Raw genomic sequence first — 15,617 nt, forward strand, 5'->3', positions numbered from 1 at the left:
AACAGCAGAGCTCCGGTTGCAGCGCGAAAATTATAAATCAGCCACAATTAGCGACAAGAGACCAGATGGAAGAGGCGCTGATCCGACGTGAGAGCTTTTGCACAAAGTGCATGTGTATATGTGCGCGCGTATGAAAATAAATACGACACAAGTCACGCTTATCACGAAAATGAATAGATTTCTTTCAGACTCGTGCATGAAGCTTTAGAGCCTCAAGCTCTACTTTGCAGTATAAAGGCTGTCCTCGTGTGCCTGTGCGTCTGCCCTCAAGTCAGAATGTTCCACTCTGTCTGAGATAAAAGCCACTCCAGTTCTAAAAATACTGACAAGCAAGAACCAATAACACCCCTTTGTCTCCTCTGTCACCCCCTCCTCATACTAACCTCATTGCCACCCGCCCCCCATCCTCACGCTTTTATATTTGGCCCCTAAGGCTCACCAGTGTTGGCGACTATGTCGTCAATCAAAGATGGCGCGCCAATATGTCTGACTTTGTATTTGAACAATAATCCATTGGAGTTCATTCAAAATAAATGAGTGGTAGTGAAAAAGGAGTTACAAGTGGTTAGAATTGAAACTTGGCTCTATAGCAGGGGTGTCAAAGTCATTTTTTGCCGCGGGCCACATTGTAGTTATGGTTTCCTCTCGAGGGCCGTTATGAATTTGGGGAACCCATTAGAATGTTTAAATCCCTTCAAATATTACATATAGAGCACACAGCAAATTCATGAATAACTCGTCTTCAAATCCGAAGTCAAGAATAATGACTTTTATTGTGGTTGACATCCAAAAATATGAAATTTTGGCTCAGATTTTAGCAATCATCATGGAATTTAACAAGTTTGATTTGCTTTCGCGGGCTGAAAAAAAATGATGTGGCGGGCCGGATTTGGCCCGCGGGCCTTGACTTTGACACCTGTGCTCTATAGGCCTTCAAAATCAAAATGCCTCTGTTGAAAATGGCGCTCACCTGCATGTCAGAGTTGGTGAAGGTGCATGCTGACAGGTAGTTGGTGTGCATGGCCACCGATTTCTTCTTCGTCATTGGATTCTCGTTCGGGTCCATCGAGAGAGGAAATACGCAACATTTGTTGTCCAGACCTCTACGGCACAGTAAAGACAGAAATTGATGGGTGAAATAAGATTTGGGTTTACAATTGCGGGTTAAAGAAGGATTTGGGGTTTAATTTAGGATTCCAAGATGAATTTGGGATTTCAAAATAAGGGATTTTGGAAGTAAGTGCCCCCTGTTTGGCCCTTCGCTCTAAAATTGTATACAATAATAGCCTCGGATTAGCCCCAATACATAAAATCCAGACATAATAACCGATCCTCGATGTCCAACTGTCCTTCCTGTTTTGCACATATTCAGGTCTCATACGCCAAAATCGAATGATCAGATCATCAACCAGCTCACAACTACCGTTACAACGATCCTGATCATTTAATTTTGGTGTGTTGCCCATTTGGAGAACTGGAAATGACCTTTAAACATGGTCCATTCATTCAAGGCTGTATAGCTATCTAGCTAGCTAGCAATCTAGCTGGCTATCTGTTAGCTATATAGTTATATGGCTATCTAGCTAGCGAGCTATCTATCTATCTAGCTACCTGGCTACATATCTATTAGCTATCTATTGGCTAGATAGCTAGCTTTCTATTTGAGTTACTTCCGGGTTGAGTGATCGCTGCCCTGTGAGACTGCTGCTGCTCAACTACAGAAAAACTTGTCCTCTGACTGTAATGTGACCTGAGAGTTTTGAAAGGTGCTTATAAACAAAAATTATTATTATTATTATTATTATTATTATTATACTGGGTGAGCATTTCAAAGAAGGGTTAAAGTTAAATTAGGGTTTTGAAGCAGAGGTTGGGTTTTAAATGAATTTGAAAATTAGGGTTTAAAACATGGGTTAGGGTTAAAAAAAATGTTTACCAAGCAGGATAAGGGTTTTAATTTGGTTTTCAATTCAGGTTTGAATGGTTTCTATCGTGAGTCAATATTAAGGAATAGGTTGAAATTATGCTTAGCGTGTAAAATTAACTCATTCACTGCCATTCCCGCATTTGTTCGGGTTTAGGTTTTTATTGCAGGGGTGTGTGGATCAAGCTACGGTCAGACCTCAGACAATGTTTTTCCCTCCCATGAGATGGCAGCATTTGCCATTTGCATTTTGCCCCCATGTCAGGCTCAGATAACTCCAGATCCATATAATTTAGGAATTAACTTTTTTCTGATGAAAGAAGCGAGTCTAAGGTTTCTAACGCTGTATTGAATGTTTATGTAGTCCTAAAACGCAATCTTTTGTGGGTCCTGCAATTTGAGTGAAAATGGAGTGGACACATTTTTGCACATTGTCTGGCAGTGAATGAGCTAAGGTTTGAAGGCAGGTTTAGAGTTAAGTTTTCAATTTGGAGTTACACTTTTAAATTAGGGTATCAAGAGAGGATTTTCATTTCAAATTGGGGTTTCAAGGAAAGTTGCTTGGTTCTTAACCTGTTTTAGTGTTTCGGGCCTTGCTCAGAGTTTTAATCTGGACTTCAATTTTCAACACAGAGTTCAAATGAAGCTTTCAAGACAAGAAAACTGGGTTTTGGGTTACAAATTGGGGGTAAAAAAAAACGGGTACACACCCGCATGCCACCGCACAACCTGAAGGAGCGTACGCACACGCCATCACCCACGTGCACGGCAGGCTCATGGCGTGTTCCTGTAACGACAAAAGCACCCATACACCATGAGCTTTTTGACATGAATTTCCAGAGGAAAGATGCTAGTGCCGAGCATTAATGAGGATTATGTTTTTACATTCATGTTGTTGTCTAAATCCACTCCGATGCATACACGCGTGATCTTTTAGCAAGTATTTTCATAGGCTCGTAAAAGCTGTCGTGTGAAGCAAGAGGACACTGTGGTGGGTTCTCATGGTCGAACTGTTTTTTTTTTTTTCATTGAGCTAACACTCCGTATTTCCGACTCAAAACATTTGTTACAAGGTTGTCTATGACTCCCTCTTCTCACTTTGGTTTACAAGTTGACATAAACACAATTGATCGATATATGAAAGAAGAAGCAGTACACAGAAAGCCATTGTAACAAATTGCCCAAACAAAAAAGTGATGTCGGTTGTCCTTTAAATCAAACAATATCTCAAGCCATTTAAAAATGACCTTTATCTTAACTCATTCACTGCCGCCAGACGTGCAAAAATGTGTCCACTCCAGTGCCAGGGTTTTTGTCATTGTCATTCAAATTCCAGGACCCACAGAATATTGAGTTTTCGGACTAAAATGTTAATAAAATGTATTATTTGGCGCTCTACGTTATATTTGAATAAATTCTGGAATGGCAGTGAATGAGTTAATGTAAATAAATACAAAGTTACAAAGTGATATGACATGGCAAACTGCTGAAAGGGGAAGAAAATTGAAGCACTCATTATAATTAACTTACCTTATTGAGAGTGAATGCATCCCACACAATTACTCTACCCTCCTAGAAGAGAAAGAATATGGAAATATTAACACATAAACAAACTCGTAACAAGTAAATATAGTTGAGCCTTGCTTTTTGAATGATTCATTGTTTTATGTTTAGGTTAAAAATGTTCCCAGTTTTGATACACTTGATTGGCTGTTGTACAAAAAGTGCGCAACATGCTCAAGTTCTGGAATTGATCGACGGTTTAAAGTTTGCAGTCTGTTACACATTGCGACAGAAATGTCCAAGTGCCCTTATAAAATTCAAGAAATAAGTTACAGCAAAAGATGAAAATGTCTCCCTCTGTGTGTGCTTGTGTCTACCTGGGAAGAGCTGACCATACGCCGCTTGTCTTTGCACCAGTCCATGCATAACACTTTGTTGTTGTGACCCTTGAGTACACGTCTGGTTTTGATGGACAGAGATGACAACACCTCCACCTTTTCGGCCACTTTGCTTACTGCACACAAACAAACATGCAACACATTCGGATTGATTTACTACAATGCTTCATTACACCTCAAAAATATTCATCTGATTTTCATAAGTCCACCATGAGACAGTTACCTTAAGAAAATTGTGGTTAGAGTCACAACTTATTTAAAATACAATACAATACATATTGATTTATATACCGATTTAACAACAGCTGAAGCTGTAACAAAATATAATAAAAGCTGGAAAAAAATATTCTGCCCTTAAAAACAATGTTTAGTTATGAGTGGTGTTAATAAGAAATGGTGGTTACAATTGCACAACGTATATCGTGATATACATGTCACATTTTGGTTTACTCACTTTATTTATACATGACAGCTCCTCTACCCAATAAAAATTCAAACAAGCGTCTTCCAATTATAAACCCAAAACGGCAACTCTTTATTGTCAAGAAGCGTCACGATGGAATTGCCCCATATTTTGGCATGACTTACGCTCGACGTCGTTGAGTTTGTTCCTCTCCTCATCCAACTTCTTCTTTAAATTGGCACTTTCCCTTTTGAGCGAAGCCAGACTTTCCCCCGCCTGGAGCCCCTGACACGCCATCTTTGCACATCCAAACACGCAAACGTTCAAGAGGTCATTCAATGGCGGAGTTATTAAAAAAAAAACCGCGAAAAGGATGCTTGTGAACAGTGAAAGCAGCGTTCCGCTCGGGTCCAGAGAGGCGCGTGTGCGCGCGTGAGCGTACACGCTGGCCATACTCGCGGCTTTCCGGTGTGAAGGCCCCGCCCACGATTTACGACACCAGCGTTGGTACATTTCAATTAAAGTACAGCGTTGTCTAAAAAAATGCCATCTATGTTTAAATGCTGTATATTTATAATATTTCTTTAACTTGGTACATAATCAGATTTTTATTTGATTGGAGGCAGGCTTTTTTGAATGGTGTATCATCAGTCGCGGACTGTCAAGGCATGGAAAGCCTTCTCTGCTGGCCTAAAAATTATCTGAATCACGGACTGATGTTAATTATATTTTGACCATGAATTCTTATTAAATAATTCCAAATTATCTTTCAGATTTCTCTCATTAATTTGCCCCTGTTGTGCTGCTTCCAGATGTATGTTTTCATTTCAGTCATCATTTGTTACCAGGGTCAGAAATCTATTTGCATGCCTTCACAATCAGTTCTGCGCATTGAAATGTGTCGATTAAACTGCTCACCAATCAGATTTTGAGTTGGCAACCCAAAAGGGGTACCGACACCTTATTGCTTAGTAACTAGCCAATCATAGCTTGTGAAAACTGCTCTGATCACAAGCTAATAGTGGTGACAAGAGCATACTGGCCAGAGCTGCATAAGCAAATATTGTGTTGATTTAATTGTGGTTTTGTCAACCCACAATGGCTGAGGAGAATGAATTGATTTGGTTGGAGATTTTCTGTTAAAGCCATTTTCAAGACTGACTTTTCAAGAATCATTAAGAAAGGTGGGTCAGTTATTTCCTGGCTAATGGCGTCCTCTAGTGGACTTGTAGTAAATCACACCACACTTTTTTCAGTCTGGATTGATTCAGATGTAGCCCTACTGAACGCTTAGCGATGAAATCCACGGCCCGCCGCTGTGTATCACCCATAAACATATTTCAATATGGAATTAATGTTCAAACATTAACTGCATTACCTTCTCCACGCAGAAGGAGCAGTAGTTGATGGCCTCGGTCTTGATGTAGATGTTTATGAGGGGGCTGGCCTTGTCGCAGCTCTCACAAGGGCCAAAAGTGGCCGCCACAAATGTCTGGTCACACATGACTGCACTTTGGATCACACACTCGCCTGTGATAAACAAAATCAAGGAAAACACAATAATTGTTATTGTTACACTGCATCTTTGACATATAGTATTTCTAAGTGGGTGTGTGTGCGCTCGTGTATGTGTGTGTGCGCGCGCGTGTGTGTGTGTGTGTGTGTGTGTGTGCGTTTGTGTGTGTGTGTATGTGTGTGGATAGGTAATTGGTAATCTAGTCAAGGCTGATCCTCCTGTAGGAGAGCAGGACTGCTATTCTGGGAACAGCACACTTGGAATAAAACTACCAACAAAAAAAGACAAAATAATGTTCTCCCATTTTTTCGTCAATAAATATCCGCATTTCATTTCTATTAAAGTTTGCATGTTCTCCTCGTGCCTCTCTCTGAGTACAGTGAGACCTCAATTTACAAACACCTTGTCTTAAAAACTTTTTGTCTTACAAACATCAAATTTCTGAAAATTAAACCTTATAATAAGCACTATTTTCATAATACACACCCACCACAGCTGGCGGAGTGATCTTCGGTGGAAGCACACGACCGAACAGCACCAGAGGTTAAGTTACCAACAGTCCTTATGGAAGGTGACTCTCCTTCCATAAACCATCAACGACCATCAAAAAGGTAAATAAAACTTTATTTGACACCACAGTTTATTTCTTTTATTACAGTCCTCATGTAATGCGCCTCTCTTTCCAAAGAGCAATTCTTTGACCGTCGACCTCCAACGCCATTCCATCAAGCCATCAATGACCATCACAAATGTAAATAAAGTGACTTTATGATACAATGCAGTGTATTTTTTTCATTACAATACAATAGCACATTTTACATAGAACATTATACATAGAATAAGGTATGTTGTGTGTAGTTTTAAGGCTTATTTAGTTGAAAAGTATATTTTATGGAAACCCGGGAACGGATTATTCACATTTTAATAGTTTCCTATGGGAATTTTTTTTTTTTTTTTGAGATACACACATTTCGCCTTACACTGTCTGGGAACTAATTAAGTTCGTAAGTTGAGGTCACACTGTACTCCGATTTCCTCCCTGATTACAAAAACATGCAAGATTTGGTTGATTTGACACTTTCTCTTGTTCTTAGATAAGATGGTGAATGGTTGTTTGTCTGTGTGCCCTGCGATTGGCTGGTAACCGGTTCAGGGTGTCTCTTAACTGCTGCTCTGCGGCCCTCGTGAGGATACGAAGATTCAGACAATGGTAATAAAAACAACCAGAACATTGACTTTAAATTTGCTCATAATCTTTTTGCACACAATACACGATTTTATGCATTTCTTTGCTGACTAACGTAACTGCAGAGTAACTATGCACAGTCACACAATTACAAATGTCCTCCGAATTTATACACAATGACGTAAAGACTGCATAACAGCGGTGTATACTAAATACTGGTCAACAACAGACAAGATTCTTACCTCAGAGGAGAATGTTTTGTTTTTGTAAAGGGGGTTTACGTTTCTGTATGTCAAGGTATGTTGTCCCGTTGGAAGTAAGTTGAATTTTGCACTGAAGAGGATTGCAAGTAAGCTTCTTATGGAAGTGCTAAAGCTTGTGACTCTGCTCTGCTTTGACTGGATAGATACACCTGACGCCACCATCGATAAACCTATAAAATAAATGGGTGAGGAGCAAAAAGAATTCTGGAACTTTTTTGAAAATGAGTTCACAGCTATCTTTTAAAGAATCAAATTCAATATGGCGTCATTGAGGAAAAATTAACACAAGACTGAGAATTTTTGATGAGAATTTAAAGGACAACCGACGTCACTTTTTTTGTTTTTTAACTGACACCAGAAAAACGTTTTATAGCATCTAAAATACCCAAAACACACAGTATGATAGTTTTAGTCAAATGCAAAACACCAATAAAAATGACTTAAAGTGTCCAAAATCTGCAAAAAATTGAGCTGCGAATTGGGCAGGAAGTCCCGCCCCCCTTTCGTGACGTCACACCAAGACGTCTTGCATTGCTTGTAAATCAAAACAATGGCTTCAGATTCGGAGAATATGCTTTCTTGCTACACATCCAGTTATGAATATGATTCAAATAGTCCTGATGAGCAAAGCATACATGTTTGCAATCGATTAAAGAATTTATTTGGGCCATTTTGAGGCAAACGGACGGGGGGGAATGTCTCACCCGAGAAGAGGCAGAAAAATGGCGACCAGCACCTGTGAGGAATGAATCAGCTCGTTTCAACAGCTCTAATACATTCTTTCCATGGAGTTTGCCTCCCTCTGCTGGCGGCTTTTGGGTGTAAGACATGGTTTAAAAAAAAACAGTACAGCAAAATACATTGACGTGATGGAAAGACGCTACAATGCGTCTTTTTTACGGTGAGGAGGCGGTCCTTTTCTGACGTCACGTACGGACTCGTCACCAACTCAAAAACAAGTCTTCCTGAATATTCAGCGCAAGTCTTAAAATGTAAAATATAGCTATATGCGGTGGAATCTTAGTAAAATACGCTCAGTAGAAGTCATTTGAAGCCATTTTACAAATTATGGATACAACTTGTCCGGAGACGTCGGTTGTCCTTTAAAGCTGGCCTTGGATTTAAGAGAGCTTGTGTCGGATGTGCTTCAAAACCAACAAATATTTGTATGGCATTTTCAAAAAAGATTGTTATAACAAAAAGAAAGATAATTTATTATAAATGGCAGTAAATGCTATTATTTTAACAAAAACACTGTTTAAAAAAGCAAAAGAAAACCCAAAACAAATGAATTGGCCTTGGTGCTTCAATATTTTTGGAAGTGACTGTACATTCTCTTTTTGAGTAATTGCTGGTTGTCAGAAGCACACGCCATAAATTTAAAAAAATTGCCACAGGGGAAAGAAATAAAACATCTGTCACGCAAACATGTCAGTACTTGAATTCTTTTATTCATTTTTGTTTTGGTCGTACTTTTACAGATTTGACAATTTATTCCAACTTTAATAACAGTGAACACATTCACTAAAGCACAGCTACTAGAATCTACAAACAGTCCAGTTTGTCAAATGGCTCGTCATAGAGATGCTGATTGGACGGTGGGCCATCATCAGTGATGTAAAATGGCGACGCGTGGTGAAGGTCTTGAATACAGTCTCCCTCTGCGGTGTTTTAAAAAGTGCATCAGACTGTGCGGGGCAAAACAAAAATACCAAAAGAAAACATTTGCCGTTGATCATAAACTTCAACGAGAGAACCCGACTTCATTGACGACCAAAACAATGCCACCATCGCAATCAAGTCAGATCTAAGCCATTGCCCGCGACTCATATGACGCTAAAAATTATTATATTAATATTTTTCATGTAACATTCATCAGGGAGATGAAAACATCCTTGACATCATTTTTATGGGCCTGACACAAAGTGCAAGTTTCATTTCTTAACACACGTACTTTTTAATCCATCAGCCCAAACAATAACAACACATACTGACCTTCTCTATTTTTCCTCTGGTACAATTACCATCATGAGAAGCGCCATTGACATTTTAAAAGAATATTTTCTTTTTTTTAACGTTTATTTATGTATTTTTTTTTTATATAATGACATGCTGGTTTTGATAATTTGCGCTTTCACCAGAGGAGTGCCAATCATGCAGTGAAAAGTGTCATTTCAAGATTTTTCCCTCAACCGTTTCCATTGAACAATAAAGTTGGATCGAGACCAGTTTCACTCTTACAATTATTACCTCTAAGCCAGATACTGATTCCATCCTCCTGGTTTGTTTTGTTACTAAATGGTACCGTGAAATGTGGAAATTAGGCCTTAACATGTTGGTGAGAATCCAATAAATTCACCCAGTTACAGACTACTTGCACATGGGGTCAAATGGACCAAACAGATCGAAACAGGGGGGGATATCAAGGAAACGGCGGTGAAAATCCAACGTACCATCTCACTTTTGAACACCATATAAATCTCAAAGTACCGAAAGGGATCGTCTCCCTGAAAATAGTCACTGGAACTGTACAGCCTGGTGGAAAAGTGCATTAGAATAGGACAAAAAAACGGTTGTGAAGAGATTGAAGTCAAAAAATAAACAGAAAATAAATACTGTCTGTTTGAGGCTAAATAAGGTTCTGGTGGAGGGGGGGGGGGTTAATACTGATGGCAAACAACATGAGGCAGCAGAACAACGGAACCACACTTGTCTTTCGGACAACATAAATCATAAATGTAACTCAAATATGCAAGTTATTTTCTGCAATTTTTGCAGTCAAGAAACGGCCGCAAGTATATTTATTAATTTAGGTCCTGCCAAACAAACACACACAAAAACCTGACATTAGCTATTTTTGGTCATAAAAACAGTGGCCATTTTGTGACGTTAAAGGCAGAAAGAGCGAGAGAGAGCAAGAGCGATATGACACGAAGCTTTTTGAGGCACTGAAAAACAAGCTCACAATGCTGCTCAATAAGAAAAAAAAGATCCACAAATAATAGAGCGATAGCGCCACCTGCTGACCGACAACCCTTGCTACATACACATGATCCAAAAGAGCGGGGGATTACTACTACTCTACGAGCCCTGGCGCCGGATCGAACTAAACGCCTCGTGGCAAAGCGGGAAGGATAATTCAATAAATACGCGTATTGTTCAAATTTATATATATATATATATATATTTCCATCTATATGTGCATTAAAAACAGACGACATGAAGTCAGTCGTCTCGGCTTGAATGAGCCTGAGGATAACCAAGTGGGAGGAGCTGGTTTGTCATTTAAATACCGGGCTGCGAAAAGCTACTTAACTTAATACATTGCTTCCCAACACTGAGATCATTTTCCTGTTTCACTCAAATAACGTTGTTCCTACAACTAATCTACATAGCGTATGTTTGCTCAACTATTTATGACATTGACAGGCAGAATGATGTAATGCTCTTGCCTCGATGATGGAAAGGGGGAATTAACCTGCGCGTTAGACACCAGATAGGTAAAAATGTGTGTGTAAATTCACACCACATTGTCGATATTTTAGTGCGAGTAGTTAGTTTCAAATTTGCATCTTAGATGATCCCTTCCTCAAGTATTTGCTGTGACCAAAACTCTGCAGGATCCACCTAGTGGCATCACGTTGCCAAGCCACAACATGAACTAGGGGGAGGAGCTTCATTTCATCAGCCTTATCCAAGAGAAAAAAAATTGTATACAGGCGTCACTTTTTTGTCTTATTTTTACCTGGTGGCGATTTTCCTGACTTAAAATATGCATTTCGCTGAAATTTGGGAAACACAGATCTAATCGATGTGAAAGAAAAAACATCACATGGAACATGCACGATGTGTTTTGTGACGCTCGCGGCATGTGTTTGTGTGTATCTGTGTGAAACAGTAAGTGATGACTCTCCTCTCTATATTAAACGCGGGTGAGGAAGGCCAGGTTGAGCGAGGTGGGGATCTGAATAGTCTCCAAGGCGAGGGAGGACGGATTGAAAGGGAAGGTGATAGGGTAGATCATCTTGGTGTCCATCAGCAGCTGTGGACTCTCGCAGCGATCCCGCAAACGAGTCTGGTGAAGGGGAAAAAAACATTGGTCGGCACTTTGACATGGATACTGCACATAACAATTGAACTTGATGTTGACTGCTGTTTTGGTGAACAAAAGAGTTGAAAAAAGCTACGTAGTCTATCCATATGTGAAGAATAGCTTGGATGAAGTACAGTGATACCTCGGTTTATGAACCCCTTGGCTTACAAACTTTTCAGTTTACAAACGTTACATTTATGAAACTTTTACCTTGGCATACGAACAATTTTTCGGGATACACACAGAGCTGCCACAATGAGTGATGTGTCTTTCGCGAACGAGCCCGTTCTTCTAATAGAAAATGGCGGCCGACTGTTTTGTCCTCTATTCCCCACCCCCAGTCTTCGGTTAAAGCCATGTGATTGGTCAAGAACGAAGCAGTGAGAGGGGTGGGGGGGGTTAAACATTAAAAAGACAAGCAGCCGACAGAGTGAGAACACACACACACACACACACACACACACACACACACACACACACAGACACACGCACAAAAGGGAGACGACAGAGCTTGAAACAAAAAACAAAAGTGGAAAAAAAGTGAAACGGTGAGAAAATGGATAGAAAACAGTGAAATTTGGACTAGTTTCAACTTTGATAGTTCAAAAGCAGAGTGTAGACTGGAAGGTTAAAATATCCCATCAATAAGGCTCCACAAACAACACGCACAAACCATATGTACACTTCATGCAAAAAGCTATTAACCCAGCTAAACAGAACACAATTGATGAGGAAAAAGGTAAAATTATCGCAGAGAAAGCACAGACAAGGGATCATTCCTCAAGATGGTGAAAGAAGAAGGCTACGTTCCTCATCAAGTGTTTAAAGCTGATGAAACCGGCCACTCCATTCCATCAAGCCATCGACCATCACAAAGGCAAATAAAACGACTTTATTATACAGTAGTTAATTTCTTTAATTATAATACCATAGCACATTTATTACACATTAAATAAAGTATACTTTGTGTAGTTTTAAGGCTTAGAAAATTAGAAAGTAGAAAATTATGTTTTATGGGGACCTGGGAACGGATGATTCTCATTTTAATGGTTTGCTATGGGAAATTAATTTTTAGGATACACACTCTCGCCTTACACACTCTGTCTGGGAACCAAATAAATTCGTAAGCCAAGGTATCACTGTATTCTGTTGGTCCTGGAATTCGAGTGACAAGGACAAAAACCCTGGCACCGTAGTGGACACATTTTTGCACATCGTCTGGCAGTGAATGAGTTAAAAAAACGAAAGGGGCGAAGCAAAGCTCATGAAACCAAGTTTTTCCCCATTTTTTTGGTAGAAGTGGCTGAACTCTTGGGTACCATATGACAACAAAGAAGGCTGTATTGATCATCACCTGTATGGTTCGGATGAATGAAACTGACACCCTCTCTTCAAACTCGTTGACTGGAGTGTAGAGGTTCAAGACCTTCACAATCTGGAGGAAATACGCACAAGGTTTACGTAAACTTCATTGACAAAGCAAAAGGAAACTAATGTAGTGGTGATGCAATACGCTAAAATTGAGTTGATATGAGATCATCTGATCGAAGCTTAAAAGACAACCGACACCTCCGGACAAGTTGTGTCCATAATTTGTAAAATCACTTCAAATGACTTCTACTGAGCGTATTTTACAAAGATTCCACGGCATATAGCTATACAGTAAAGTCTCGTTATATCGATATTTAAGGGAGTCCGAAAAAATATCGATATAACCGGGACTATCGATATATCCAACCCTGTTTGCATGTAATTTTCTCCGTGCGTGCATAGAAATAGTATCGATATAACCGGGACTATCGATATATCTGATATCGATATAACGAGACTTTACTGTATTTTACATTTTAAGACTCGTGCTGAATATTCAGGAAGTCTTGTTTTCAAGTTGATGACGATGCCTGACGTGACGTCACATCAGGAACGCCCCTAACCGAGAAAGCGACACACAATGCATTTTGGGTACTTCGTTTGGTCTGAAAACTGTGTTGATCCGTGTTGATGGCAAAATTAGAAGGAAAACACATAAATAACGCAATGGTGAGTCGTTGTGTGTTGCACGAGACTACTATTTGATACTAGTTGACACAAATTCCCAGCAGACAAATCAGCCCATTTCCAACAGAGCTTGGGCGCCATCTTGTGCATTTTCTGGGAGCTACATTGGAGTCCAGATGGCTCGAATTGATACGGAAGTACGTCTTTAGTCGATTGCAAACATTTATGCTTTCCTCTTCAGAACTATTTGAATCATATTCGTAACTGGATGAGTAACAAGAAAGCATGTTCTCCGAATCTGAAGCCATTTGTTTGATTCTAGAGCAAGGCAAGACGTCCTGGCGTGATGTCATGAACAAGGGGGCGGGACCTTCTGAAACTCGCCATTTCCGGGGTCATTTTGAAGTAGTTTTGGGACACTTGTAGTCATTTTTATTGGCGTTTTTCATTTGACTAAAAATATTAGCCTGCGTGTTTTGGGTATTTGAGATGCTATAAAATGTTTTTCTGATGTCAGTTAAGAAACAAGAAAATGGTGTCGGTTGTCCTCTAACTGATTTATTGTGAACCTGTCAAAAGTACGAGTGTTTTTTTTTTAAATCATTCCCCCAAATTACAGAATCTCAGTCCTCTAAGTGGAGAAAATTAGAGCGTGGACCAATCTTTGTGGGTCTGATTGCATACCTGTGCGGTGGTCAGGGACAGGCACATGGAGCAGATGGCTTTGGCGTCCTCATTCGTCTTCTTGTTGACCTGCAGCAACTGAGCGGCTTGGATGATAGGCTCCAGAGTCTCCTTGGCCCCACAATTCATCAAACCTTTATCACGCAGCCACTCCTCCAGTTGGCTCACATTGTACCTGAAACAAAGGTGCCGTGTCAAAATCCCCAATTTCTATATTATTGAGATGCTGTCTGCCAAAGCAGAAATGAAAAATGGGGGTAAATTGTCACATCATGTCCAAGCAGTTCCATATCTGGCATTCATCGGAATGAGTGTGAAGGTGTGTGACTGCTAGTTTCCCGGAATTCGCACTTTTGAGTTTACATAGAATATCTTTCGAAATCTCCCCAGTGTGGGACTATTAAAGGCTTTCTGATTCTGATTAAATGTTCACCATAATTACAAGAAAACAATATTTTGATGAGATACTGTGAATGATGGTATCTCAGCATTCACACACAACATTTTTAACATCCTACCTGATCTGCATGCCTTTGCTCCACGAGCACATGTCCTTGCGCAGCAGCAGGTTGTTGAGGGTGACGGCACCGATGACATAGAATTGCTGCTTGACCACCTGTTTGATGAGTTCGAGGTCGGTGCCGTGCTGGCACATGGTGGAGTGGAAAGCATTGAGCTGGCGCACGATAGAGTCCAGCGTGTACGTGCCCTCGTCGGCGATGCTGGAGGTTCGCTTGCGCAGGCCAGTCGGCTTCACTCCCGACACGCCCTGGATGGTTTCGTGCTCCAGCATGCCAGACACTGAAGCAAAATAATAATAACAACAACAAATAATAGTAATAAACACATAAATAAAAAATAAACACAAAAATAAATTAAAAAATATAAAACAATCTTACTCAAAAAACTACCTAGCTTGCTATCTATTAGCTATCTAGATAGCTAGCTAATAGATAGCGAGCTAGGTATCTAGCTAGCTAGATAGCTATTTATTAGCTATCTAGCTGGCTATCTATTAACTAGCCACCTAGCTGTTTTAGTCTTATTAAGTTCATCCTGTCTACTTGATATCTAATTTAAACCAGATTCTTTTCTTACAGACAGTGTTTTGTTTTCAATTACCTGACATGTTTCAGCATATACTTCCGCCTTCGTCAGAGTGGAGATCCAACCTTGTCAGATCTGACAGGTAGCTAGCTAGCTTTCTATTTATTTGAGTTATTCCGTGTTGAGTGAAAGCTGGTGCACGTGGCTGCCGCTGCTCACCCACAGGAAACTTATCCTGTGACTATAAAGTGACCTTTAGTGTTTTGAAAGGCCGCTTATAAATGAAATGTATTGTTATTATTATTATTATTAATTTCTTCACTGCGAGACTAATAAAGGAAAAAATCCAATCATTATGATTATGATTATTTATGATGATAGTGATGGCGATGATGATGATGATTATTATTATTATTATTGGATTTGTCTTTATTAGTCTCGCAGTGGAGAAATTTACATTTCACAGCAGCAAAGTTATGAAAGAAATGAAAGAAGTAGAAAAACTAAATTAAATATTAAATGAATAAATAAATATATGACTATTGCTTCCGTGGTGCTGCTTAAGCAAACCTTGAACTATACGATCATTCATACACGGACTA

At 39.7% G+C, this 15,617-nt stretch overlaps 2 protein-coding genes across 7 annotated transcripts in view; both read right to left on the minus strand.

The window, feature by feature from the left end:
- gnb5b (guanine nucleotide binding protein (G protein), beta 5b) overlaps positions 1–7,292 on the minus strand; it is a 14,037-nt gene extending 6,745 nt beyond the window's left edge. The window contains exons 1-7 of the mRNA XM_088992904.1: positions 7,173–7,292; positions 5,607–5,758; positions 4,414–4,525; positions 3,805–3,941; positions 3,455–3,496; positions 2,635–2,711; positions 971–1,103 (exon numbers count right to left, since the gene is read on the minus strand). Coding sequence (XP_088849030.1) covers positions 971–1,103; positions 2,635–2,711; positions 3,455–3,496; positions 3,805–3,941; positions 4,414–4,525; positions 5,607–5,732 — 627 coding nt within the window. The 5' untranslated portion in view covers positions 5,733–5,758; positions 7,173–7,292. The remainder of the gene's footprint in view (positions 1–970; positions 1,104–2,634; positions 2,712–3,454; positions 3,497–3,804; positions 3,942–4,413; positions 4,526–5,606; positions 5,759–7,172) is intronic.
- Positions 7,293–8,624: 1,332 nt separating this feature from the next.
- The window catches only part of myo5aa (myosin VAa), a 56,116-nt gene continuing 49,123 nt past the window's right edge, over positions 8,625–15,617 (minus strand). For all 6 annotated transcript variants that reach the window (XM_088992901.1, XM_088992902.1, XM_088992900.1 and 3 more), the window contains 4 exons: positions 14,487–14,769; positions 13,969–14,143; positions 12,641–12,721; positions 8,625–11,268 (listed from right to left, as the gene is read on the minus strand). In XM_088992901.1, coding sequence (XP_088849027.1) covers positions 11,116–11,268; positions 12,641–12,721; positions 13,969–14,143; positions 14,487–14,769 — 692 coding nt within the window. In that variant the 3' untranslated portion in view covers positions 8,625–11,115. The remainder of the gene's footprint in view (positions 11,269–12,640; positions 12,722–13,968; positions 14,144–14,486; positions 14,770–15,617) is intronic.

This window comes from Hippocampus bargibanti, linkage group LG03 (genome assembly GCF_051943395.1).
Source record: "Hippocampus bargibanti isolate YZ-2025 linkage group LG03, ASM5194339v1, whole genome shotgun sequence".
Classification (NCBI taxonomy): Eukaryota; Metazoa; Chordata; class Actinopteri; order Syngnathiformes; family Syngnathidae; genus Hippocampus; species Hippocampus bargibanti.